The sequence below is a fragment of the Alligator sinensis genome, unplaced genomic scaffold (assembly GCF_000455745.1).
Source record: "Alligator sinensis unplaced genomic scaffold, ASM45574v1 scaffold92_1, whole genome shotgun sequence".
Lineage (NCBI taxonomy): Eukaryota > Metazoa > Chordata > Crocodylia > Alligatoridae > Alligator > Alligator sinensis.
The window spans coordinates 244544-270235 of NW_005843010.1; the positions used below are offsets into that span (position 1 = coordinate 244544).

General features: G+C 45.9%; 1 protein-coding gene across 2 annotated transcripts; it reads left to right on the forward strand.

Moving 5' to 3' along the window:
• Nucleotides 1-37: 37 nt before the first annotated feature.
• On the forward strand, nucleotides 38-4305 carry LOC102376328 (BTB/POZ domain-containing protein KCTD12-like). Of its 2 annotated transcripts, none has more exons than XM_025193066.1 (2): nucleotides 38-608; nucleotides 2306-4305. In XM_025193066.1, exon 2 carries the CDS (start codon nucleotides 2330-2332, stop codon nucleotides 3218-3220), a length of 891 nt encoding a protein of 296 aa, XP_025048851.1. In that variant the 5' UTR covers nucleotides 38-608; nucleotides 2306-2329; the 3' UTR covers nucleotides 3221-4305. The 2 variants fall into 2 exon arrangements, with proteins under 2 accessions (XP_025048851.1, XP_006036794.3); XM_006036732.3 differs by lacking the exon at nucleotides 38-608 and adding an exon at nucleotides 1055-1735.
• Nucleotides 4306-25692: the final 21387 nt, after the last annotated feature.

Genomic DNA, 25692 nt, shown 5'->3' on the forward strand with positions numbered 1-25692 from the left:
CACCCACACCCCACTGCTCCTTGGCTGGTGCATTGTCATCTGAGCTAAGAGTTGCTTTCTGCCAGCTGAGCACAGCTGAGAAAGTCTTCCCATGTCTTCAGTGAGCTTCAGAGCGCCCCTTTGCAGCCATCAGCAAAGTGACAGTCAGCAGGTTCCATGTTTCGGGGCAAGCCGTGCTCAGCATCACAAAAAGGGCGAGTAGAGTGCAGCCCCATAACCCTTGGTGCTGTTGTGCTGCCCTTACGTTAGGCTGGGAGAAGAACCTGGCTCCAAAAGCCTCCAGCTTCCATAACAAATGTGTTGCCTTCATAAGCAAGCTGTGCGTTTAGTTTGTGTGTCATTACCGGGAGTCCAGCTGCACAGTGGAGAGAACCAGCTGTGCTCCTTCTGCCTTTGCCGTTGCCTGACATAAGTGGCCTGGAACTGCAGCTTGGCCCACAGCGCTTCCTTTGAGGGAGTTCAAGCACGTAGCTGTGTTGCCTCCACGGGGCTAATGGCACTCGCAGTTTGTGCCTGGCAGGAAAGAGCTGCTGCGACTCAAAGCCACACAAGCAGTAGATCTAGGAAGTCAGAAGCTGGTGGTTGCATGATTACCGTTTTCACTGTAGGTGTGTGTTGTTGCAGCACAGGCTTGTGCCAAGTGAAGAGCAAGCAATAGGCTGTGTTCTGATCTCTGTGTGAGCGGGAAGCGGGGGTGAGGGGACTCAGACTTTTAAAAACTTTTGCTGTGTCTTTGTTAGAAATAGAAAACAGTGTGGAGGAAGCCAGCAGCCTCAGAGCTCAATTCAGAATCCTAGGCCGTAGCCCCCCCCTCACTGCAGTCGGTTTTGGGCCATTGCAAAGAGAGCATCCACCTCACCTGTCTGTTACATTATCATCTTTTACGTGACTGGTATTCAGATAGCAGAACGGGCCTCTGGGGAATACACCCAGTGTAGGGTAACTAACTGTGAGTGGTGTAAGGTCGCTGTAACAGTTCTATGCAGTACTCTCACAGCAGCGCTCCTGTGCTCTCAAAGCCCCACTGCGAAGGGGTGCAAGTGACGCCTAAAGGAAAGGAAGTTACTCGAGTGCTTTTTTGTGTAACCGTTTTTGACTAACAGAATGGTCCCTGGGGACATGGACAATCAAATAGAAATTAGAGTGTCTTCAAGGCTAATTTTAACTGACACCAAGGGCTGGGCAGAGCCCAAAGCCAATCCTTTATTTGTAACTTCCTATCTTTGCCCCTTCTTCCTCCTCACAAGTTCCTTCAGCAAAGATAGTTCAGCCAAAACTGATCATCATATTTCATATCTACTGGTAATATTTGGATTTCAAACAGCCAAAGTTCCAGGTTCTTCAGAAGCTGGATTTGGTGATATGACCTTTCTAAAAGCTATTCAGTTTGACTGTAGAAAGCACACTGTAAAGCTTCACTTTGTGCTGGAAATAAGAGTTTATTTAAATATTTATAGGGTTAACATCAGACTCGGTGGTGGTTGGTGGTCCATCGCCTTCAGTGGAATTGTGCCTTCTTCCACCTGTTTCAAATTTTGTCCACGGCATCTCCATCAGATCCTTTCTGGGCCCGTAAACAGAATGAGGATTCCAGAGGGATTGGTCATTTCTGTGCGTTAGGAACTTAACATCACAGTTGTACTGCCTGGAATAAATCTTCATAGGAACATCCAGTTTCAGGGCAGAAGTTTACTCTGGGGTTACGTGAAAAGTTACCCCTTGTGGGTGTTCTCATGTAAGTATCCCTTGAGGGGTGCCTTACCCTCCTCAGGGAGCTGCTCCTATCCACTGTCAGACAACATACAAGGCAAGACAGGTCACTAGTCAGATCAAGTGGGTGACAGTTTCTATGCTGTTTAAAAATACAGAATAAATTGACCGATGTCAGCAAAAACTCTCTGATTGAACTCTCAGTCCACAGAATAACCTGAAATTGCTCACTTGGGCAACAGCCTGAGGAAACAGACAGGCGTTAGAACATGCCCTGAAGGTCAAATGTGACATCAGTCATATCTTGGCTGGGGAGTCAGTTTTAGAGGCATGGGTTTCCCCAGCAATGTTTGCCACTGAGATGCCATGATTTAGGGACAATAGCAAATTGCCCAGCCGACTTCAAGTATCTCAGAGACAGGGGTAGGCTCTGAGGTAGGCAGTGCACCAGGTGACCTTAACTGATGCCCTTCCAAAAATCACTCAGATGAGAAGGGCTGCAAGATCCAGATGCATAGAGGGTTTTAGAAAGGAGCACTGTGTTGTGTTGCCTGGTGTATTTAACATCATTGTGGGCTGTTGCTTGCTTTTGCAGTTGAGAAGGAGACAGTGCCTCATCATGGCCTTGGCGGACAATGCAAGCTGTGCCAAAACCAATGAGGAGTTCTCTTTCCCAGAGATCGTGGAGCTCAATGTGGGTGGACAGGTGTACATCACTCGCCACCCCACACTGGTCAGTGTGCCCGGGTCACTGCTTTGGGAAATGTTCACCCAGAAGAACATCCGTTCCTTGGCCCGGGACAGCAAGGGTCGGTTCTTCGTGGACCGAGATGGTTTTCTCTTCCGCTACATCCTGGATTACATGCGAGACCAGCAGCTGGTGCTGCCTGACCACTTCCCAGAGAGGAGTCGCCTGCAGCGGGAAGCTGAGTACTTCAAGCTGCCAGAGCTTGTCAAGATGTTGGCCCCAAAACTCAGCAAGCAGAACTCCATTGGGGATGACCCATGCCAAAGTGACCCGGAAGAGCTGTCGCCCAATGCTGACACTGCCCGCAATCTGGCCTCTGCCAGTGCTGCCCTGACCAATGCCGGAACTGGCACCCCTGGGGGCTCTGTCACTGCCAGTGGGGGTGGTGCAGGCCCGGATATCCGCAGATCAGGCTTCATCACCATCGGCTATCGGGGCTCCTACACCCTCGGCAGGGACAGCCAAACAGATGCCAAGTTCCGCAGGGTGGCAAGGATCATGGTGTGTGGCAAGACCTCGCTAGCCAAGGAAGTCTTTGGGGACACCTTGAATGAAAGCAGGGACCCTGACAGACCCCCAGAGAGGTACACCTCCAGGTACTACCTCAAATTCACCTTCCTGGAGCAAGCCTTTGACAAACTGGCTGATGCTGGCTTCCACATGGTGGCATGCAACTCTACAGGCACCTGCGCCTTTGCCCATGACCAGACAGATGACAAGATCTGGACCTCTTACACCGAATATGTTTTCTACCGTGAGTGACACTTACCAAAAAACCAAACCAAATGCAAACTCCCCCCCACCCTTCCTGTGCCGGCTGTTTTCTTTAGAACATAGACATCCGACCCTTGAACCTCAGTATTACTTTTTCCTCTTCCCTTTACATTTTGTTTTTCCACGTTGAACCCTCTCCGACTCCCTCTTGTACCAGTTGCTGAACACCAACCTCCCCTCTCTCCAACTTCCAGCAGTAGCCAACTGTAGCTCCCAACCCTCCTTGGATTTGTGGACTTGGACATTCTTAGATTTGGGGGGAGGGGAGGGAGGGGAACAAATGTGTTCGTACTGGGGACAAACTGGTTGGGATTTTTACAGCCGGAAAAGCAAAGAGACACTGAACTTCAGCTTGGTTATAATCATAATTGGAGCCAATTCCTGGCCTCATCGCTGTATCTTATCCTTTACAAATCTAAAAGATGTGCCATATACACTGTAGTTGATTTGCTGGGGAATGCAAACACGCAAGAGGGATATTGGTTTGATGTTAAGGAGCAACGGGGGAGCAAAGGAAAAAGAGAGCCTCAGCATAGATAGGTCGCCATTAGCCTGTGTAAGCAGCTTAGCATTTTGACTGTCAGTGCTTGGAATGGTTAGAGAGAGATGCACCCCATGTTCACATCTTTGGATGCAAAACATTGCTGCTGCCCCGAGATGCCTTCTCAATTTCTGGGCTGAGGTGCAGACACATGCTTCTGCGTATATACCCCAAGTGGGAAAAGGGCCTTGTACACAATGGGATGTGTTATAGATCTTTAGGCCAGTTTAATGTCTGTCAAATTTTTACCTTCATTTTCCCCTTACTTAAAGTAGGAAAAAGATAATTGGGCTTCAGAAGGACAGACTTTGATTGCTACAGTGAGTAGCATTCTGGTTTGACCAGAGCTATGACTTTTATTTAAAGATTTAAAATGAAATCTTAAAAAAAAAAAAAAAAGTCTTTGCCACTTTGGTGGCAACCTCTCACTAGGTCTCTTTCTAATTGCGGCGCTCTGCTGTCTGCAGGCCTGAGGCTGGCTTCTGCTTTACCATGCCTGGGTAACATGTAATAAAGGAACAAAAGAGACCTGCCTCTGTGTTAATGTGCTGATGTGAAAAGAAGAAAAACTGGTGCCCCTCTTCATAGTGAAAGGATGTGGAACCGGTTCTTGTCCACAGTGCAAGTAGATTAGGGCAAGAGAACCAGCCAGACACAAAGCATTATAGTATGGACCTTTCCTTTGAAAGCATTTTTACTTTCCTTTGAAGGCAAATATTGGTGATACCTGCAATTGCGGAATGAATTTCCCCTCCAGCCACTTGTCCTCCTGTCATGTTCTGACCCTGTTTTCCTCCTCCAGTGCTTGCTTTCAGACCCTTCCTTCCCAGCTTTGCAGTTCCAGATAGGAGCTATTAGATGATTACTAGAAATCAGTGTTCCTAAGAGCAAGAGATACCAAGCTAGTTGGGGTCTGATCCACAGCTCATGAAGGACAAAGGGAAGTCTTCACCTGATTCACAAATGGGCTGCAGGTCAGGGCCTTATTGTGCCAGCAGCTGCCATGCAATCTTCCCCCTGAATCCTGACCTGCAGGCCCAGGATTTTGCATAACTTTGCCAAAGCATCTCTGTCCTGATGTCCCATTTCCCCACTCCTCATTCCAGACCTGGTTTTTCACACACAGTTCTGCCAATGCCCCTCAGTTCTGATCCACCATTGCTACTGCCTGCTTTTCCAATCACAGGCTCCTAGCAAATTCTGGCAGTCTCCCTCATTCCTGACCCACAGTCCACCACTCTATTCCTGTTCTAGTTGGCCAGCTAGCAGAGACTGTCCTAGAAGCAATACACATAGCTTAAAAAGATTAAGATCATCGTATCACTTGGCTCCAAACCAGAGTTTGGGTAGTTTGGGTACAACTGTGGGGAAACTGAACTGGTGGTTTCTTAAGAGCCTAGTGGCTTTAGTGTTCTCTTAAGACATTATGTGGAGGAAGAATTCACTAAGTTTATAACTGCTCACACCTTCCCTTCTTCAGTGATTTTTCAAAATGGGTATGTTCTATCATTTGCCACAAGTCACTGTTTTTCCATACTAGAAAACTTTCACCTAGTTTTAAATTCCTTTAAGGGGAGGGGGGAGGGTAGTAAAACCTTGAAAGGATTTGCATGTGGGAGGGAAGCATGGTGCTGACGCACTCTGAAAATCCTATGGTAATTTCCATGTTTATTTTCTTAATATTTAAACATTCTCCGAGAACACTGGCAACTAGAGCTGATTAGAATATGGAGCCAGTCCTCTGGGAAATGCCAGCATTTGAAGTCAGAGTTTGTCCTGAATCGGGATGAAGAAGCAGTCTCTTTGAATGCAGTATTGCACTCTGCACATATATTGAAAGGGCCATATCTAAATGAAATGTGCTATTTTGATAGTGATACATCACAGAGTATAATTTTTTTTTAATTAAAATGAAATGTCAAAGCAAGACCAGAACTCAGACCACTTTCATTTCAGTGTTGAATTGTTTTAAAGCTTGTCAAATGTCATTACAATTGATGCTTTCTGCAAAATACATTGTAAATGTGCCAGCACCAGCAGTGGTGCCCTCAAACATGCTGTGCTGGGCAGGCTGCTTCCTGAGCTGTGAGCAACATAGCTGTGTCTACATGGGTGGGCTAATTGGCACCATCATTCATTAGTGCTAAATTAGCTTTCTGCAAGTGCTATACACAGGCAGCTATACTGTTTTCAGTTTAGGAGGAAACCATCTGACAGCAATGCAGTGTGCTTAAGGGCACTATGGCCAAGGCCAGAAGCGTGCCACCTAAACATGGCTTTAGATTTCAATGAAATAGATGTTCCGTTGGAAAACTGATACCAGGTTTGTTTTGACCGGCATAAATGGTAATTTAAATAGCGTGATTTAGCAAAGGTGCAGCTGACTAATCTAACCCTCAAGAAATCCCATAAAAAGTTGTGCATAAGATAGAGTGGGCCACTCCACAGGAGATAGGCACATTTGAAAATATCACCTGAAACTCATGTGGCTCTAGATTAATTCCGTGTCCATCCTAAGGATGTAAGAGAGAGGGATCCTTTTTATAAAAACAGTCCTTTGGAAGGGATGTCACTCTGTGAGGCAACAAAGAGTTTGGGGGCTGGTAGGCAAAAGGAGGGAAAATTCATTCAGATGTTCTCATCCCTTCATATTCTTGGTGCATGACATCAGTGGCTGAGCAAAGGGCAAAGACTGAAAGAGTAGAGTAAATTATTAAAGTGTAATGAGAAGATCCTTTCAGTTTTAAGCATTTAAAGGAGAAACAAGAGTTTAGAAGTGTTTTGCATGCAGATTGAATGCCTTACTGGCAAGCCCCCTTTGCTCTGTGTGTCTGCATTTCTGTGCAATACTTTAAATATTTAGCTTGTAGTCTGTCCACAGTTATTAAGCCTGGACTTTGCTGTTTCAGAGGAACCTGGAAAAACTTAGCTATCTGAATGTTTATATTAATGTTTTCCTATGAGCTTTCCTCCACCCTCACCTCAAACCAGGCCAGAACATATATGCGGCTGAAGCAAAATCAGGTTTGGTCACACCCCAGTAATTTCAGCCATCAAAAACTGAAGTGCTAGGAAGTCTTCACAATGTTTTTTACTGGATTGTGCTTCAGTAGACCTGGGTCCATAGAGTCTTAGTGGACAGACTGCTGCAGTCATGGTTTGATATTTAGTTTGACATCGCATATTGCTTTTGGAAAAGCCTGCAGTCTTGATGTAAAGGTTTTCAGCGATGCTGAGCCCAGCACTAGGGGGGCCAGAAAACAAGAATGCCATTTCATGAAAAGGGCTGAGGCTTCAAGCTCTCATTTTTCCCTGATAACAGAATCAAGCAAAACCTTTAAAAGAATGGGTAAAAAAAAACCTGCTTTCCCCACCTCCTAAACATCTGCTTCTACTCAGACAGAGCAGAAGCTTGGATGCTGGCCTCCCACTTCCCCAGGCAAGCTGCCCAGTCAGCAGGCGATTTGGTATTCTGGGGTGCATTTATAGTAGGAATTCCAGAACCTGAGAAACCTTCCAAACAAGAGCAGTCAGAACCAGGTTGTTTTTTTTTCAGGGAAACTAAAGTGTCTTATAAAAAGTCTTCCTAGCCTCTTCCAGCCCTTTTCACCACCACCCCTTGGTAAGCTGTGGCCCTTGTTACTTAAGCATGGGCAGTCTTTTGTATTATACCGAGTTGTAGTCCTTGTTCTGCTTCTCAGTGAGTATAGATAAATCTCTTCCACCTTTGTACCTCCATTTACCCATTGGTTAAGATGGGGTCAGCGATAGCTGCTAAGGCCCTTTGGGATCTATGGATGAAGAGAGAGGTAGTATCAATTTGTATTATTTTGACACCCATCACTTCACATGATTCTTTGAACCGCCAGAACAGTATGCAATGCGTGCAGGTGTACGTAGCCATACAGACCTCTGCTTAATGTTGTCTCATAGATAAAAGCAAACAAGGCAAACAGAAGCTTTGACCACTGCAATATATTCCTCATTAGAGGGTGACCATTGGCAGAGAGCAGACTCAGTAGCAAAGCCCACTGTTCACCTGTGCAGTAACAGATGACACTCTATATAGAGCGTCTAAAAACTTAAGACATTCCTGACAAAAAACTGCTTTCAAGTGAAGGTTGCCACATTAAGTTACATAGCCACACATAACGTCTCTCCAGATTAGAAAGCAGTAACTTCAGGATGCCTTGTTGTTTCCATGTGTTCTAGTATTTAGGTTCTATCATTTCTTTTTCTCAGCACTACATTATTTATTACAGCAAACTCAGTCTTCAGTTAAACATCTTTACTGCATTGAAGATCGTCTTCACTGCAGTCATGCCTGCCTGTTAGCCTGAGGGATGAAAACATTTCAGAAGTGTCAAGGGACCACAAGAAATGTGTTAACCACTTCCCTGGGTTCCAGATCATACGGAGCTCCTTCTCCTTCCAGCACCTGCAAACATGCCACAAAGCAGAGAATGGAGCTACTCTCTGCTATGATGCATCAGGCTGCCAGCACAAATACCCTTACATGCCCCTGCTCAGTACAGAATGGAGCAACTGGATCCTGGTACAGGAACAGGGATCAGGCAGCAGCAAGGTGATCTTGCTCTTGCAGCAGACACCATTGAGCATGATACTGGAACACTGCATCCACTGCTACTGTCCACTTTTTTAAAAGGATGTGAGGAAAATTGGAGAGCCACAAAAATCATTCTAGGTCCAGCACTAGTCCCTAGCCTTGAGAGATTTAAGGGGCTCAGTCTGTTTAGCTTATCCAAAAAGATCAAGAGTGATTCAATTAGTGTTTAAGTAGTAAGGGCTGTTTAATCAAGCCAGCGCAGACGTAAGAACCAATGGCTGGTAGCTGAAGCTAGACAATTCCTCATTTGAATTTGTGATTAACCACTGTACAAACCAGCAAGGAAGCGGTGGATTTTCCATCTTGTGAAGTCTAAAATCCAGCTTGGGGCTTTACCCAAGCTTGTTATTAGGCTCAAGACAGGAATAAAGAGGTGAGATTCAATGGTTACACTGGAGGTCAGATTGGATGATCTAGTGGTCCCTTCTGGCTTTAATTTCTTAACACTGTGCCCACAAGAGAGCTTCTTGGGACTGTGGGAGAAGCAGAGAGAGCAGAGCTGGACAAATGTATTTTTGGTTTGCTGGCAATTCTGAAATCAAAGGGCTTGTTTCAGGATGAACAAAACTATTGTTCACTTTACCATGAAGTTTTTGGGCCAATGTAAAGGAATAAAGAATCAAACACTATTCTGGAATGAAGTGATTAAAAAAACCAGGATGCTGCTTATTTCACAAGTGTAAAAAGAGTGTTTATTCTGGCAGGTTTGGGAAGCCAACAATCTGCATATGCAATTCACTTTTGGCAACTGCAGGGCTTTTGGCAAAAAGTTTGCCAAAAAAAAGTTTTTGCCCAGTATACCTAACTGCAAAGCCACAAATAGAATCTAGGCCCTTAGGGAGCAGTGCTCTATCCACTGAGTTGAGCTATTTTCTTAAAAGCAGCAAGGCGTAGGGCAGCAGTACCCATTGTACAAGCTACTGCCAAGAGCATTTCCTAGGAGACCTTTTCTATGGGCCATATTAATAGAATACTAGGCTGCTTATACAGTGTACTGCAAACAGAGGTCAAAGTCAGTGCCCGCATCACAGGGCCATCCTCTCCTAGGGGTTTTAGTCACATCTGTCATTTTCATAGATTTCATAGACATTAGGGCTAGAAGGGACCTTGGAGGATCAGAGTCCAGCCCCCCACCTGAAAGGCAGGAAGTCAGTTGGAGTCATAGGATCCCAGCAAGATAAGCATCCAATTTTCTCTTGAAGGTGTTCAATGTAGGTGCTTGAACCACCTCCGACGACAGGCTATTCCAGACTTTGGGGGCTCGGACAGTAAAGAAATTCTTCCTTATGTTCAGTCTGAAACAGTCTTGCAGTAGTTTATGACCATTCGACCTCATCATCCCTGGGGCACTCTGGTGAACAAACGTTCCCCAGATACTGGTGGTCACCCCTGATAAACTTATAGGTGGCCATCAGATCACCCCCAAGCCTGCGCTTTTCCAGGCTAAAGAGTCCCATAGCTCTCAGCCTGTCATTGTAAGGTCTGTTTTCCTGACCTCTGATCATGTGTGTGGCTCTTCTCTGGACTCTTTCAAGCTTCTCCACATCCTTTTTGAATTGTGGGGCCCAGAACTGGATGCAGTGCTCCAGCTGCGGCCTCACCAAGGCCGAGTACAAGGGGAGAATGCCATCCCATAATTTACTTGAGAAGCATCTACGGATGCAAGCCAGCGTTTTGGTCGCTTTACTAGCCGCAGCATCACATTGAAGGCTCATGTTCATCTTGTGGTCAATAATGACCCCCAAGTCTCTTTCTTCCATAGTGCTAGCCAGTGTAGCACTGCTAAGCCTATAAGGATGCTGCAGGTTTTTCCTCCCAAGGTGGAGAACCTTGCATTTTTCAGTGTTCAACACCATCAGGTTCTCATCCACCCATTTGCTGAACCTGTCCAGGTCAGCCTGGATTGCCCTCCTGTCTTCAGGTGTGAATGCTTTGCCCCAAAGTTTGGTGTCATCGGCGAACTTGGCCAGTCCACTTCTGACTCCAATGTCCACATCATTAGTGAAGATGTTGAACAATATGGGTCCAAGGACAGAGCCTTGGGGACCCCACTGGTCACAGGGCACCATGATGATTGACTTCCGTCAGTTACCACCCTCTGGGTCCGACCACGGAGCCAGTTTCCCAGCCAGCAGGTTGTGGTGGACCCAAGACCACAATTGGCCAGTTTCGCCAACAGGTGATCATGGGATACCAGATCGAAGGCTTTTTTGAAGTCAAGATATATGACCTCAATCTCTTCTCCCTTGTACAGGTGATAGGTCACCTGGTTGTAAAAGGAAATGAGATTGGTCAAGCAAGACCGACACACAACAAACCCATGCTGGCTATCCCTCAGGATGTGGGCGTTGGCCACTCCATTAAAGATGGCCTCTTTAATAAACTTTTCTAAGACCTTCCCCGGGATAGAAGTCAGGCTAATGGGCCTATAGTTTGCCGGATCCACTTTCCTCCCCTTCTTGAAGATAGGCACCACATTGGCCTTCTTCCAGTCTTCAGGCACTTCACCAGAGTGCCAGGAGTTCTCAAAGATCCATGCCAGGGGCTGCCATGCTATCCATTTGGCATGGGAAAGTGTTCACCCCTCAGCAGGCTTTGGCTAAAGCAGCAGTCCTTGATAGAGACTATTCAGTAGAATCATCTCAACCATCTGGATGGCCAGCTTAAGAGGGCTCCCTTGCCCTTAGGGATATAACTTACTTTAAAGGGCTGTCCATAAGAGTAGGAGCAGGCCTCACTGCAGTCATTATCTACTCACCTGTCTCATATTGCTCAGTTATGTAGGGAGATTTGAAGAATGGTAGCCTTCCCTTGCAAACCTCAGAGCACATCACAAGGTAGTAACGTCCTCATTTTAGAAGTGGGAGGACCATGGCAGAGAGGTAAATGACAAATGACCAGTCAGCAGGACAGCAGACCCAGAGAACCCAGGTCTCCTGAACTGCAACCCAGTGCTCTGAAGCTGTCTTCTGGAATGCTGTGACCCCAAAATCCATCACTCCAACTTGTAACTGTTTACTCCTAGTCCTCACCTTCATGGGCAGGCTTGTACCCATCTCTAGATACAAGTCTCATGACTGTTATGGAGGTGGGTAGGAAATTCAGGCAATCTAGCTGCTGATGTGTCTGCTCAGGGAAAAGTCTGCTCACCACTGGCATGAAAGGTGCATATCTCATGGCCAGCAGATACCCTGCAAGGCCAGTCATGGAATAAGAAAAGCTTCCTTTCTCCCTCTTGCTTAGTCTCAGCCCCTTAAAAGAGGAAGGATCAAGACCTAGAAGCAATAACTTGACCAAAAGAGAGGGTATCAGACAGCTCGAGTGACCCAAGGATCTGAATTAGTCTCCTCAGAGCCAAGAGATGAAGTTTTCCTATCAGCTCCGGTAGGCAACTCCAGCACAACTGGTGTCCGCTTGAACAGGTTATCCGGTTGTTCCATCCATCAAAGGGCAAAGGGCTTCTATAGAGAGCTACTCTGAGATGGCCATGGCAATGAGGAAAGACTCCTATTAGCCAATTTAGCTTCCTTAACTCCACAGAATGTGTTCTTGTAGCACTAGCATCCTCCTGATTACAGTCCAGACACTTGTAGTCCTGGCCCTTTAAAGTTCTCCTGAGCCTGCAAAAATGGTTTCAGCCTCCTCCCCTCAGCACAGTTATTTAGTGAATTTGCCAGGCAGTAGAAGTGCCAGGAATTTTGCTGCCTTGCTTACTCTTTGGGAAGTGCTATGACCTGGGTCACTTTTATTATCCCCAAGTACAGCTTGGGATGAGGCTCAGAGGGGAAGCAAGCTGCCTAAGGGCACACAAGTCCATCGACCATCTCACGGTCCAATGGCTGGAGAACTGGCTCCAGGGTTGGACCCAAAGGGTACTAGCTGATGGGAACAAATCAGTGTGGTGCAAGGTTACCAGTGGAGCCAGTGCTTTAATATCTTCATTAATGACCTGGATTTGGGCATCAGATGCAGCCTTGCATAATTTGTGGATGACACTAAACTATGGGGGAAGGCAGTCACACTGGAGGACAGGCTGGGGATACAGGCCGACCTGGACACACTTGTAAAGTGGGGAGACCAAAACCTGATTGCATTCAATGTAGAGAAATGCAGGGTACTCCACCTTGGAAGAAAAAAAAAACTCCCCCCAGAGGTGGTGCAAGCACCTGCTCTGGACTCATTCAAAAGGCATTTGGATGTTTGTCTTGCTGGGATCATCGGATCCCTGAAGACTTCCTGCCTCTGGCAGGGTGGCTGGACTCAATGATCTCACAAGGTCCCTTCCAGCCCCCACTGTCTATGAAATCTATGAAGTCAGTAGCAGAGCCAAGATTGAGCAAGAACCTAGTCCCATGAGAGGATTCTGTTTGGTTTCAGTGATCTGAGCAGACAGTGGAGTAAACATCAGTGAAAGATCTTTCATTGCTTCCCCGCTTTGCCCCAGTAGAACTTTGGTGGGCCATGGCAGGGCTATGTACAGCCTGCCTCTCAAGTTGCTGTGACTGCATATACCCTTTTCTGGCTATGGACAAATACAACAAGGGTCCAGTCATTGAAGCCATTTGCATCTTACTCTAGTCTAGAAATGACGTACACAAATAGAAAGATGAATACAATATACTGCTGGCCCTGAGGCTCCAGGCTACTGCAGGTTTAGAAGACAGATGAGTAACAAGGCTGAAAGGTATTTAAGATGGAAGAGATGTTTTCTTGTGATAGAAGGTTAAGGAGGAAGCATGTTGGGTAACTGGTACAGTATAACTAAGACATACAGAACTCTGCCTCCTAGCTTCTCTGCTCTGGTGACCTCACCACATGGAAGGGAAGGCTTTGGCAAGATGGGATGGAGAGTGGAATCAACTAACCTGAGCCAAACAAAGTTAGACACCAAGTGATCCATGAAAGGCACACAGGACTGGCCAGGAATCTGACTGCAATATTTCATGTTCCCAAGGTAAAAAAAAAAAAGCAGTGTAAAGAAATTTGGGAAGGCAGATGAGATATTGGTTTCAATTATGAGACTCCCTCCAGACTCTCAGCCTCCCCTGCTACTCCAGGTCTCATTCTCTCTCTCAGTCCTCCAGCTATGGGAGTGCAGCAGAGCATTGTTCCACAGACTCTCTCCTATTTTAGTTCTTGGCCTGTAGCCAGCTCAGATGCCCTTTTGTCTCAAGGAAGCGGGGTGGAGGAGCCGAGGCCAGCACCCTCTGTCCAGTCCTTGGTGCAGCTTCGGAATCATGGCAGCGCTTGCCCATGCTTGGAGCACTCTGACTGGCTGTTTACGTCAGCCAGTCAGAGCACAAATAAAGCATTAGGGACAGACAGACAGACAGACGTAGGCTTTTATAATATTAGAATTTTGCTGAATACACACCGCTCTTTGCTAATGAGTGTCAGAGAAACTCAATTCTAACTGCAGACAACAGCATAAGAGTTTGGTTCTTTTATGGAATCCCAAATTGTGCATTTGACTCGGGTGGCAAGAAGGGCATTATTCCCCTCCTTCTTTCCAACCCACTTCCCATCAGTCTAGAAACCTTATTCAAGTCTGATTGAGCCTCCTGTTTCTGGCTAATGGAATAATAAGGCTGGTTTTGGTATAATAAGTGGAGTGAGTTCTGTGGTCTCACACTAAACTCAGCTACACATCTGAACAATTACATTTTGAAGCAATTGCCAGTAAGGAGGTTCTGAAAAGCACTCCACCAGATTTAGGAGCTAAGGCCATTGGTTTTCAATGGCACATGGAATCCCATATTTTGGAAAACTTCCCCTGTCTGAGTTAGTCCGGCCCAGGGCAAGACACAAATTCCAAGCCACAGAATCCCGAGGCACATCAGCGAAGCCACTGAGGGGCAACAGAGCTATTAAGAGAAGCTTGCACAGCCTCTTTGTGGTATTGCTACCTTGAGCTAGGGCACCTGTATCCTCGCTTACCCAGGTACTTTCAGGAGGACTGAAAGCAAGGAATAGCTAGATTTCCTGATTTTCCCCTACCCTCCAAGGGAAAGGCACGACTAGATGGACATTCTCCTCGTGGCTGTTCAGCATTCCTCTCAGTAGAGGCATTTCCTGAGCCAACTAAACAGACAAAATAACATTAGTCAAAAGGGCTGTATACACTGTAGGCCCATTCTCAAATGGAAGCCAAGATTTTCAGGAGTGACTCATAATTCTGGAAGCCTCCAATTTTAATGCACTCGGTTTGATGTGCCTTTAGGAGCCAAAGTTGCAACCAGTGGCTGCTCAGTACTTAGCAGGATAGGAAGAAGCAATTAGCAAGCAGAGCCCCCAAGTCGCTAGTTGTTTTGTTTAAACTATTCGACACTTACACCCTGCATTCAGAGAAATCACATGAGCACCTGGATGTACCAAACATCCTGTATGGGCAGGGACTGGTTAGTAAGCTGAGTAGGACTTGAACATGCAATGTGGCTACAGATAGAGGTTTGTAATGTAGCCTTCCTGGGTTTACCTTAAGAGCAAATCCCACACAAGAACAAGTCAAGCTTTTGTCTAAATCCATGATAGGAGCCTGATGTCCAGAGATGCTGGGTGTTCTCATTTCTAGCTGCAGTCATAGGGTTTGTGCATCCACCCCCTCCAAATAACTCAGGCACTGACATTTGTTGGCTTGAGGTCCAGGGAATACTCCCACTTAGAGACAGAAGGGGGTTATTATTTGGAGGGAATCAAGGGGCAGTGAGACAGATACAATATTACTCCCACCTTATTCGTCCATGGTTATAGGGCAACTCTTTAGCTAATGTAAATTAAGCTATACAGATTTACACCAGTGAGGATCTGGACCAAGAGCTTTAAAATAGAATTTTTTTAACTGTCAAAGTAACCACATTCAGAACTGTACATATTGCTACAGTTCCCATCAGCTGTGCCCCTTAAATGATCCCTTCCATATTTATAGCCCAGCCTAGCAGTATCTGATCAAGCAGCTGAGAAAGAAAAAATATCAAGCTGTAAGTTCAGTAAGTTTTAAAATGATTAATGTTTCATAAGAGAATTCTAGAGCAAAGGAATTTCTTAACCTAGAGTTGTTTTCTAGCTGGTTCTGGCTGTATGCATCTTGAAGATACCTTTCACCTCCATTTTACATTGATCAAAGACACAGTCATTTCTTTACAAGCTCTCTTGGCAACATCAAGAGGGATGCTGTGGGTGTGTGACCCTGCAGCCTATAAAGATAGATTTTAACTGTTCCCATATTACCTTGGTAGAGCATCTACTGCAGGAGAAGGCATTTCAGAAAGATCAAATGAACATACTAATGATCAGTGCATCATCAACCAGGGATCAGATTTAAGGCAAGCCTCAAGCTCTACTTCCACCCATGCAATTTGCCAAAGGGAGACACCTGCCTCTCACATTATACCCTGCAGAGGTTTCTGGTTCCCTTTTGATGGAGCTGCATATGCCCATCAGCTGTTCTGTGCTCTGTGGCTTGATTGGAGAAGACAACTGGCCAACCATTTAGTAAGCAAGTGCAATGGCAGTTAGAGAAGTCAAAAGGCAGAGCAGATACACAGTTTTATAGACTAACAAAATTAGATAGATAGAGAGAACATAAGCTTTTATGAACCTATGTTAACTTAATCAGATGCTATGAAAGTACCTTCAGAAAGCAAAGTACAAGAAGGAAAAAGAAATTAGAATACAAAAGACAAGAGTGTGGGAGAGAGAGAGAGAGATGGGTGGGGGGCAGTGCTAGAAGAGAAAAGCAAAAGAGCAGCAAACCCTAAGATCAAAGGGGGGCACAAAAGCTAATCTAGGTGATGAGATACTTAACACAGTCCAGTCTGTGGATGATTTCTTGTTCTGCAATTTCCCATTCAAACTGTTTTTAAAAATGTTGTTGCCTGAAAACAGCAATCTTGAGGTCAGTGATGGAGTATCCTGGGAGGTTGAAGTGTTCTGCCACAGGCTTTTGCAATTGTATTATTTTGCAATTGATGTCAGACCAGTGTTCACTCATTCTTATACATAAAGATTGCCCTGCCTGTCTGATGTCAGAACACAGACAAATAAGTATCTATAAGCAAGACTTGTTCCATTTAGTTTAAGGAAGAAAAGCAGGAAGAACTAAAATAAAATCTGTATGAGAGAGCAGAGTTTGCATCTCTTTTCTGGTGGAGAAATGCAGAATAATATTGCTGCTGACTTTTGCCTGTTAAATGAGTTTTCAGAAATTTAGAGACCCTGGAGAACACAAAGCAGTTCCATAGCTACAGGCACTACACTGAGCAGATATCTCCTGTGGGCAAAAATATTCCTCAGAAAGAGTAATGTAGAAATTTCAGATACAGTAACACAACCCCCACACAAAGCACTCTTCCACAGCTATAGCAGTATGAGAACTTTGCTCCCTATGTAGGCTGGGACTGTAAAACTGGGCATCCAGAGCTCTTAAGAGCCTTCAAACTTCAGCCACAGCACTGCAGACAGAATGCTTCATAACTATAAGGGAGAATGAGGGGTCTGCACTATAGATCAGAAAATACAGGATTAACACCTGGCATACGTTGTGACAGAAATTCACCACGAAGGGGCTGAGTCTGGAGTAGCAGACATGGCTGGTATGTTCCATACCTGTTTTTTGCTCTGTGGTCTTAAGAGTGCCTTTCCCTAGAGATGAGACATTCAGATCCTGGTTCAGACCCATTTGGAGTCCTTGGACACATCTAATCATTCTTCTGGTGGGGGACTCTGGTTATCTGCCTGTCTCTATTCCCCACAAAGCTCTGTTTATCATCTGAAGGAAGTAGTGTCGCTGCCATAGTGAGAGTGCATCTCTCAACCCTCTGGATCTTTCAATCTCATCCCTGCAGGGAATGGGTCACTCCTGAGGAGCTAGTTTGACCAGCCCACACAGGTACCAAAACCAAGTCACTAAATTGTTTCCTGCTGTACCATGAACTCAGCAGAACCCAGCTGTACCATGAACTCAGCTCCAAAGAGTTTTCTGCATGACTTGGGTCCTACCTGCCTCAAACACAGGAGGTTCCCTTTGCTAACTGGACCAAATAATTACCTCCTGCAGCTCTGTGTTGTAAATGTCCTCAGACAGCTCGGTACAGTGAGTGCCATTTCATAAGCCATGTTTCATGCTTTCATTCAGTGCTGAAGTGTCACAGTTAGAGCCCATGGGTTAGAGCCCATCAGTGTCTGCTGTCTAGAATTAGACACATTCTTGTTCCCATTGTGTGCAAATGCACACATAAAGACACAGAAATGATTCCAGGACTGTGCCAACTTCTTGCCTACCAGTGAGTACACTACAATATACACAAATGCACTGACACATATGGGCCAGATTCTTTTCTACTTATAAGACACACAAGTGGATTTAGACACCTAAGTGTGATTCTATTTTACCTTGCTTTCATACTTGAAAATGGGTAAGTCCCCTTCTGTAAGGAGGCCAGATCAGAGCTCTGGACCCAGCCAGTTACAATTAGGGAATCAGGACACACCATCTCCTGAGGTTAGTAGAGAACAGGCACCACCTGTAGCAAGCTTGGATCAGTGTCCAGGGCCCAGCTGGTCCTAGTGGGGCAATCACTGTCCAGTCCCTGAGGCCACAGGCAACAGGCCCCACCTGCTCCAGCCTTAAAGGCTAGGCCCAGCCTACAGTACTCTGTCTGGGCAAAGACTTGGGGCCTTTTCACATGTGCTCTGGGGATGGGTGGGGGACACTTTAATTAGAGTCACTACGAGAACTGCTCCAATTAAAGCACGCAGAGCATCTTATATATCAGCATCCCCATGCTTCAGAAGGGCAGTGTTTTATTTAAAGCTTGTCAAACAAGTTTTAGATAAAGTGCCCCTGCCACCATTCTAAAGTGTGGGGACACTGATATGCAAGCCATGAAGGCTGACGTGGAGCATGGTGATTAATTGAGTCTGCTCCAGCATGCTGTAATTACAGTACATCGGAGCAGCCTCTGGGCTTATGTACAGGCACCCTTAAGTACTTGCCCCTGACCCTTATATGTATCCTTGGTTCATCTACTGGATTTCTGGTTTTGATTCCTGACTCCTGGCAAATCCTGATCCTGTCTCTGGATCCTGACATATCCTGATTCTGGCTTTGGCTCCTGGTTCCATTTCTGACTTCTGGCACCCCCAGCTCCCTGACAACCCAGCCCTGGACTTCATCTGTGTATCAGCTGACCATCCCCAACTTCCCACACCCCAGTTCCTAACACCTTCTTCCTCTCTGAATTTTTGTGACTCAGTCTTAAGGGTGAGATGATGGCATGTTACAAAAGTAGAGCTATTAATGGATTTTTCAGGGCTTCAATAGGGTGAAATAGAACAGCATTTGGTCCTTAAGTCCATATAGGCACCTAATAAGTGGAATAACATCTGACACATTGTGAATGCACAGAAATACCTATAACACTGTTTGCACAATCCAAACTTTATATAAATACATTCACAGAGGCATAAATATGCACTAGCACACATGCTTTTCTGCCTCACAGCAGATAGGCATACTGCATTCACAACCCACATTTATTGATGCACTAATCTACATAGGCATATACAAATGCCCCCATACTGTCAGCTGGAGTGTTGGGAGACAGACACGTGATTTGTATGCGCAAATACAGTGATGCACATAGCAGCACACATGTCTGCACACACTGTGCTCAAAAACACATGTGCTCACACACCAATGTAAAGTAGAAACAAAAGCATATGAACACATTCATGTTTGCTCCAATATCCATCTGGACACATGTACCTACACGTACACCCCGGAAACTGAGTGTTGGTAACTCTTGTGGCTTCTTTGTGAGTCTCACAATATTTGTTGGGTGATATAAAGCCACTGCTGATTTTGCTAGAGTCTGATTACTTTGCAGGAGTCAGCTTTGGAGGCTTTATTATGTATCTAGCTCTCTCAGTTCTGGAGAAAAGGTGGGAACATGAAGATAGAAGGCAGTTAATATTTCAAAGAAATAAAAAGAACCCAAATATATTCTTTTTAAATCTAAGGGGTTTTAGTCTAATGCCATGATTTTGAAATAACCTCAGTCATGGTTTTTGACCATCTAAGAATATCATTATGGCACTAAGAGAGACCATAGGGCAAAAGGGATGCAAGCTTGGCACAGCCTTATAGCTCTCTCTGTCATTAAACAGTTGGACGCACAATGGGCTTGTCTACATGTGCAAATACTCTGGGAGCAGTTTATTCCCCAGTAAACTACTCAAGAATAAACTCTCCCAGGCATACTTCTACACACGTGGGGATGTGGAAGCAGATTTGCTGCTCCTAGCAGCAGACTGCTCCTGCATCCTGCTGCTCTGTAGCAGCCAAGGGGAGGTCTAGGCTTCCCCTGTGTGCTAGCCCAGGGCTCAGGAGATAGCTGTCTCCAGGCAGGAGCTGAGACATTGCTCCCTACCCCTGGGAGCTGCCTGCTGCTGCAGCGGGGATAATGTCCCCCTGACCTGGCAGCAGGGAGCTCCCAGACCCTGCTCTGAGATCATGGGACCTGGGCTGGGAGATCCTTATGTCCCAGCACCAGCTCTATGTATGCAGGGCCAGTGCTAGGAGATCCTTCTCTTCCAGCCTGAACCCCTCGGTTGGATCTCCCAGCCCAGGTCCTGTGATGGTGGAGCTTGGGCTGGGAGAGGAGAATCTCCCAGCACTGGCACCATGACCACAGAGTTGGTGTTGGGAGATAAGGGTCTCCCAGTCCCAGCCTCCTGATCGTGGAGCGGGAGCTGGGAGCTCCCTGATGCCAGGGCAGGGAGACATTGTCCCCACTGGAGCGCCAGTGGTGGAAACTGCCCTGGCAGCAGGCAGCTCCCAGGGGCAGGGAGCAATCTCCTGCTCCCTGCTGCCTGGCTGCCCGGTAGCATATTTGCTTCGGATCAGGCATATACATGTGTGCTACTGTACAGTCAGTATTCACAACTAAATTCAATACTTGTATTCACTGCGCAGTAAGTGTCTGCACATGTAGATGCAGACAATTACTGTGCAGTAATTAGCTCTACTGCACAGTAAATCATCTGTTGTTGATGCACCCACTGCCATGGGTGACTGGTGTCCCCTGAGCCTGGGGTCACCTACAGGCGCCACCAGCAGTGTCATTGGCAGAGCTGCCGAGCTCCCACAGGTGCCATCAGTGGCAGGGGCGGAGCTGGCAAGCTCCCGCAGGTGCTGCCAGTGGCATCGGCAGCAGGGAGGGAGCTCCAAGCACTGGCAGGCACCGGCAGGCACCGGCAGCAGCGGCCCTGTCGGGGGGGCACATGCTCCTCCATGCCCCCCTATATGTCATCTATGTGAAAGAGAAGGAAATACAAACTCCCTTGTGAGAAGGAGCCAGTCAGGAAGGCCATGATGCCTCAAGCTTCCTAAGCACATGTAGCTGAGGAAAAGGAAAACAACAGGAGTCACATAAGTAACAAAGATCCACTTTTAATATCACTGACAACTTGCCACCAACAGACATTATGTGACCTTAAGGAAGTCCCTTCCGAGCCCCATGCCTCAATTTCTCCATGTGTAGCACAGAAATAATATTTCTTAACTATAACCCCTAGTGAATGGGTCCTTGTAAACATGCTTTGAGATCTGTGCACAGTGGCTCTGCTGAAAAGCAGGGAAAAGTGGTACTACTAAGACAAAATAGAAAACCCAGCTCCCCACCCTTTGCATAGCCTTTAACCTAGTGCCAAGCCCAGCATGACAAGGAATGTAACCTATATGTGCCCTTCTTCTCTCACCAGAGCACTGGGATTTAAGCATGGCAAGGACATTTCTCCTGTAAGCATGCCTAAAACAACCACAATCATACCTTGTGTAATTCAGCGTAAACCCACTGATCTCCATCAAATTCTAGCATATAATAGCAGCTGAAGATCTGGCCCCCTTTACAGAGGCTTTCACAAAACTAACTAACTAAATAAATAAAAATAAACAAATGCTCCTAATCCCTCCCTTTTGCATCAGAACAATGGATTAAATTTCATTTAGTAAAATATGACTTTCCATGCAATTATTGTCCTCATTCATCTATTATCCCCTTTACATTCAGGGGTTCCAGTTAATATACAGTATTAATCAACTCAAAGGATTAAAACTCATTAATGACCCTCTAGGGCTGCATCAGCCCTCCTCCTCCTCCTGCTTCCAGCTGAGAGTGAAATGAAAACAGGGGGCTCTGAGGACTGTTGAATGTGCCTTCCATGTTTGGGACTGATCTTGATGTGGGGTCACAGGTTGGCTGGGGACAGGGCCCTCATGGAGTTTCATGTGTGAAGGCAGCAGCTTGCTGCCTGGATGAAGAAGGAAGTGTAGCGCACAAACAGGAAATTCTTTAGCAACCCGCCTGTCACGGGGCTGCCAGCTGTCCCTGCACTATGCCACACACAGCTCAATGCTTCATTGCCACTCTGCTTTAATTGAGTTGATTGCAAGCAAGGGCCTGCGCTACAGTCCACATTAGTCAAGGGGAGTCTTTCTAATGACTCTTCTCTGCTGAGATTCAGGCCCTAAGTGCACTGGTTTGTATGTAATGCAACATGTAACAGGAGTAGTTTTACCAAGAGCTCCTACCTGAGATGAGGGACCCTCTGTGCTAGGCACAATTCAGGAGACAAGCGTTTCACAAATGCTCTGCAATGTAAATAGACAGGGCAGGTGCTTGGCGGGGGGAGAAATGGCACAACAAAGAGGGGAAAAGCTCAAGATGATAAAGCAGGTAAGAGACACGCCAAGGCTGCTCTGAGATACTGTGCCCCTGTTATCATGGTGTCCCAGTGCCTCACAGACTCCAATGTGTTTATCCTCATAACACCCTGTGAGACATGGCAAAATGCCAGTATGCCCACTGTGCAGATGGAAAGTCCCAAAGGGGCTAAGTGATGTGCTCAAGATTACACAGAAAGTCTGTGGCACAGCAGGAACACTAAGCCAAGGTCTCCCAAGTCCCAGCTTAGTGCCTAACCACTGGCCCATCTTTTCACTCAGTCTTTGGGTGCCTCGTCCAGCTTCTTCCCAGTGACCCCCCCTGCCTCTAGGCCCTCTTGCAGCTTTCAAACATGAGTGATACAGCTTTGTAGCAGCACTTTAACCTGGCTCAGAAAGTCCCTCTGCTATTTCTGTCCTGAGCTTTGCTGAGGCACCTTAGTCCTGACTTGCATCTTGTCTCTCAGTCCATTCAACAAAATGACCAACTAGAGCATTCAAAAGGCGAAGACGTCCTTTTGATTCCTCACGGGGCCTTTATATATAGTGAATGTGTTTTTCTACCCGAAGATAGTGAAAACTATCCTTTAAATCATTCCTCTTTCCTTGTTCCTGGCATTACCACAAACCAGTAATTTGAAAATAACATGAAAGGGAAAAGAAGCATCTGTTATTCTGTCTGGGGTCTAATCTGATGGTGGTTGACTCAAGGCTTCAGGCAGGGGCATAGGTCATTTAAAGCCAGTTTTAATTCCTGATCCTTTGGCTCGACCTGAGCTAGTCCCCAGAATAACTTGAGGCAGGCTTAGTGCTGTTCCAATTTATGTTTGGCTGACCACAGACCCAGATAAATGCCATGCATGTCTTGACCCCTTGTCCCCTCACCCTATGCAAGGCCCTTGCACCAATGGCCAGGCTAGAGACTTGCCTAGCAAGAAGCAAGAGCTATATACAGGCTTCTCTAGCTCAGAGATGAAAAAATCTCAGAAAGACCACAGGAAGCGAGAATGGTTTGGATACTATGGATTCTTATTTGAAATCTCTGCTTTTGTATTGTGAATCATGTTTGCACACCAAACAGTGCTAATATTGTATGGCACCCCATGAAAGGATCTCAAGACACACTTGGGTGCTGCAACACCCTGGTTAAGAATCACTGCTCTAGCCAGGATTCCAATCCTCTGGCTTTATAGCTAGTATGGGCAGGCAGTGCAGAAAAAAAGAAACTGGCCTCAAGTTTGTAATTTCTCTGTGAAACACTGATTATATTTTTAAACCTCCAAACAACAATGTTGTGTTTTCAGCCTCAGCAGCCCTCACCTTCAGCTAGTGTAAATGGACTTTCCTCAATTGATTTCAGTGGCTGACAATCTGCTCTGATACGTTTTAAATGTTTTTTTCAAAAATATCACTCATCTTTAAATTCATGGATTTGACAACATATATTCACAGGGAGAAAGAAAAACAACCGGAAGATTCAAAGGCTGCAGCTTTTTAATATTAGTTTTCTTCAGTGCAACTAAAGTATTCCCCAAGTCCTAATTTGGAAGAATTCCCAGTCCTCTAGAAGTCATACCGGCAAAACAGGACATAAACCCATTTCTCAAAATGCCAGAAAGCTGGAGACAAACCAAACAAATACATCAACACTACAATCAAGACTTGTTGTTTTATGTCAACTACCTCTAGCTCAACTTCAGCAGAATACCTGGAATATTTCCTCCTTTTTTATTGTTACCCTCAATTTATTATTGTTGGTAATTCCATATCCCATCAAAATATGTTTTTTTTATTACAGACGCTGAAATGCAAAGCTTTTCATGCAGATGGAAATAGTTTGTGAGCTGAGTTCCAAGGATGGTGTGCTCCCAGCAATGGAGAAAGGCAGAGTACACAATTCTTTCTCTCACTTGATTACTGACTCTCTGTTTCCATGAGTGTAGTTCATATTTTAGTTTTATGCAAATGAGGGAGAAAAAGCTCTATCTTGAGTCAGACTGAAGACTGGCAGGAATTGAGATGCTTCCTTCTCACAGTTCTGCAAATGTCATTAGCTTCTAGAATTCAGAACTCCCTGAAACTCCCCGTCTAGTACTGCAGCTGAGTTCTGCCAGGGTTTGCTCAATTTCCTTGCTGTTCCTCTACCAATCCCTGTATACACATCTGCCAGCAACCCCCAGCACTCACTCCAATCTGAATAGCTGCCCTACCTGCTATTCCAGTCCTAGTCCCACTACAGGTCTTCCAATGCCCCTCTGCCTCTCAGTCAATCCTCCCTGCTTTGCTAAGCACAGACCCCATGAAGTGTTTCCACTATACCTCATTCTACCTGGTAACATCCTTTCCCCTCTTATTTCTATCCCATTCTACTGAGCCAGGACCACTGAAAAGAGTGGGTGAGGAGTGCCAAGTTGCCTGATCCTTGTAGGATGCTGGCACAAGGCTAAACTGAGACTCCTCCAACTTGTTTCATGTAAAATAAGTTTTAACACTCAGTCACATGACAGAATGAGAACCAGAAATCCCTTTACCTTCCTTCCTCCATTGAAGAATGTGGTATAACCTTTTCTGTAGTCCTGGTCTAAAAATATTGCCTTCTAGGACAGGAAGTAAGAATCTGGACTTCTATGACACTCTCTAAATTTGCTGGCATTGGATTCAAGAAACATGAAAAACGTGCACTGGAGTCAGGACTCAATGACAAATTACTGCAAGGAACAAGGAAGAGCTTTTAAGGAACCATCCAGTGCTTTAGCCAGACCAACTGCAGTTGAAGACAGACAATAGGGCAAATCTATAGTGAGGCAGCACTTAGAATCATAGAATCATAGAAAGTTAGGGTGGAAGGGACCTCAGGAGGTCATCTAGTCCAACCCCCTGCTCAACCCCTGAGAGGTGGTAGAAGCTCCATCCTTGGAGGTTTTCAAAACCTGGCTAGACAAAGTTTTGGCTGAGATGATCATCACCAACTAGATCATCTCAGCCAAAGCTTTGTCTAGCCAGGTTTTGAAAACCCCCAAGGATGGAGCTTCCACCACCCCTCTGGGTACCTGTTCCAGTGTTTTACTACCCTCCTAGTGAGAAACTTCTTCCTAATATCTAACCTAAATTTCTTTTTCTGCAACTAGAGATTGTTGCTCGTTGTTCTGTCATCTGCCACCACTGAGAACAGTCTAGCTCCATCCTCTTTCAAACCTCCCTTCAGGTAGTTGAAGGCTGCTATCAAATCCCCTCTCAGCCTTCTCTTCTCTACACTAAATAAGCCCAGTTCCCTCAACCTCTCCTTGGAAGTCATGTGCCTCAGCCCCCACTTTGTTGCCCTCCACTGGACTCTCTCCAACTTATCCACATCCTTTCTGCAGTGGGAGGCCCAAAACTGAACACAATACTCCAGATGTGGCCTCACCAGTGCTGAACAGAGGGGAATAATCACTTCCCTGGCCTCCTGGCAACACATGCACCAATGCAGCCCAGTATGCCATTAGCCTTCTTGGCAACAAGGGCACACTGCTGACTCGTATTCAGCTTATTGTCCACTGTAACCCCCAGGTCCTTTTCTGCTGAGCTGC

Bases quoted from the DNA above. Each gene is read 5' to 3' on its own strand.
- LOC102376328 (XM_025193066.1), top strand. From the start codon at position 2,330: ATGGCCTTGGCGGACAATGCAAGCTGTGCCAAAACCAATGAGGAGTTC.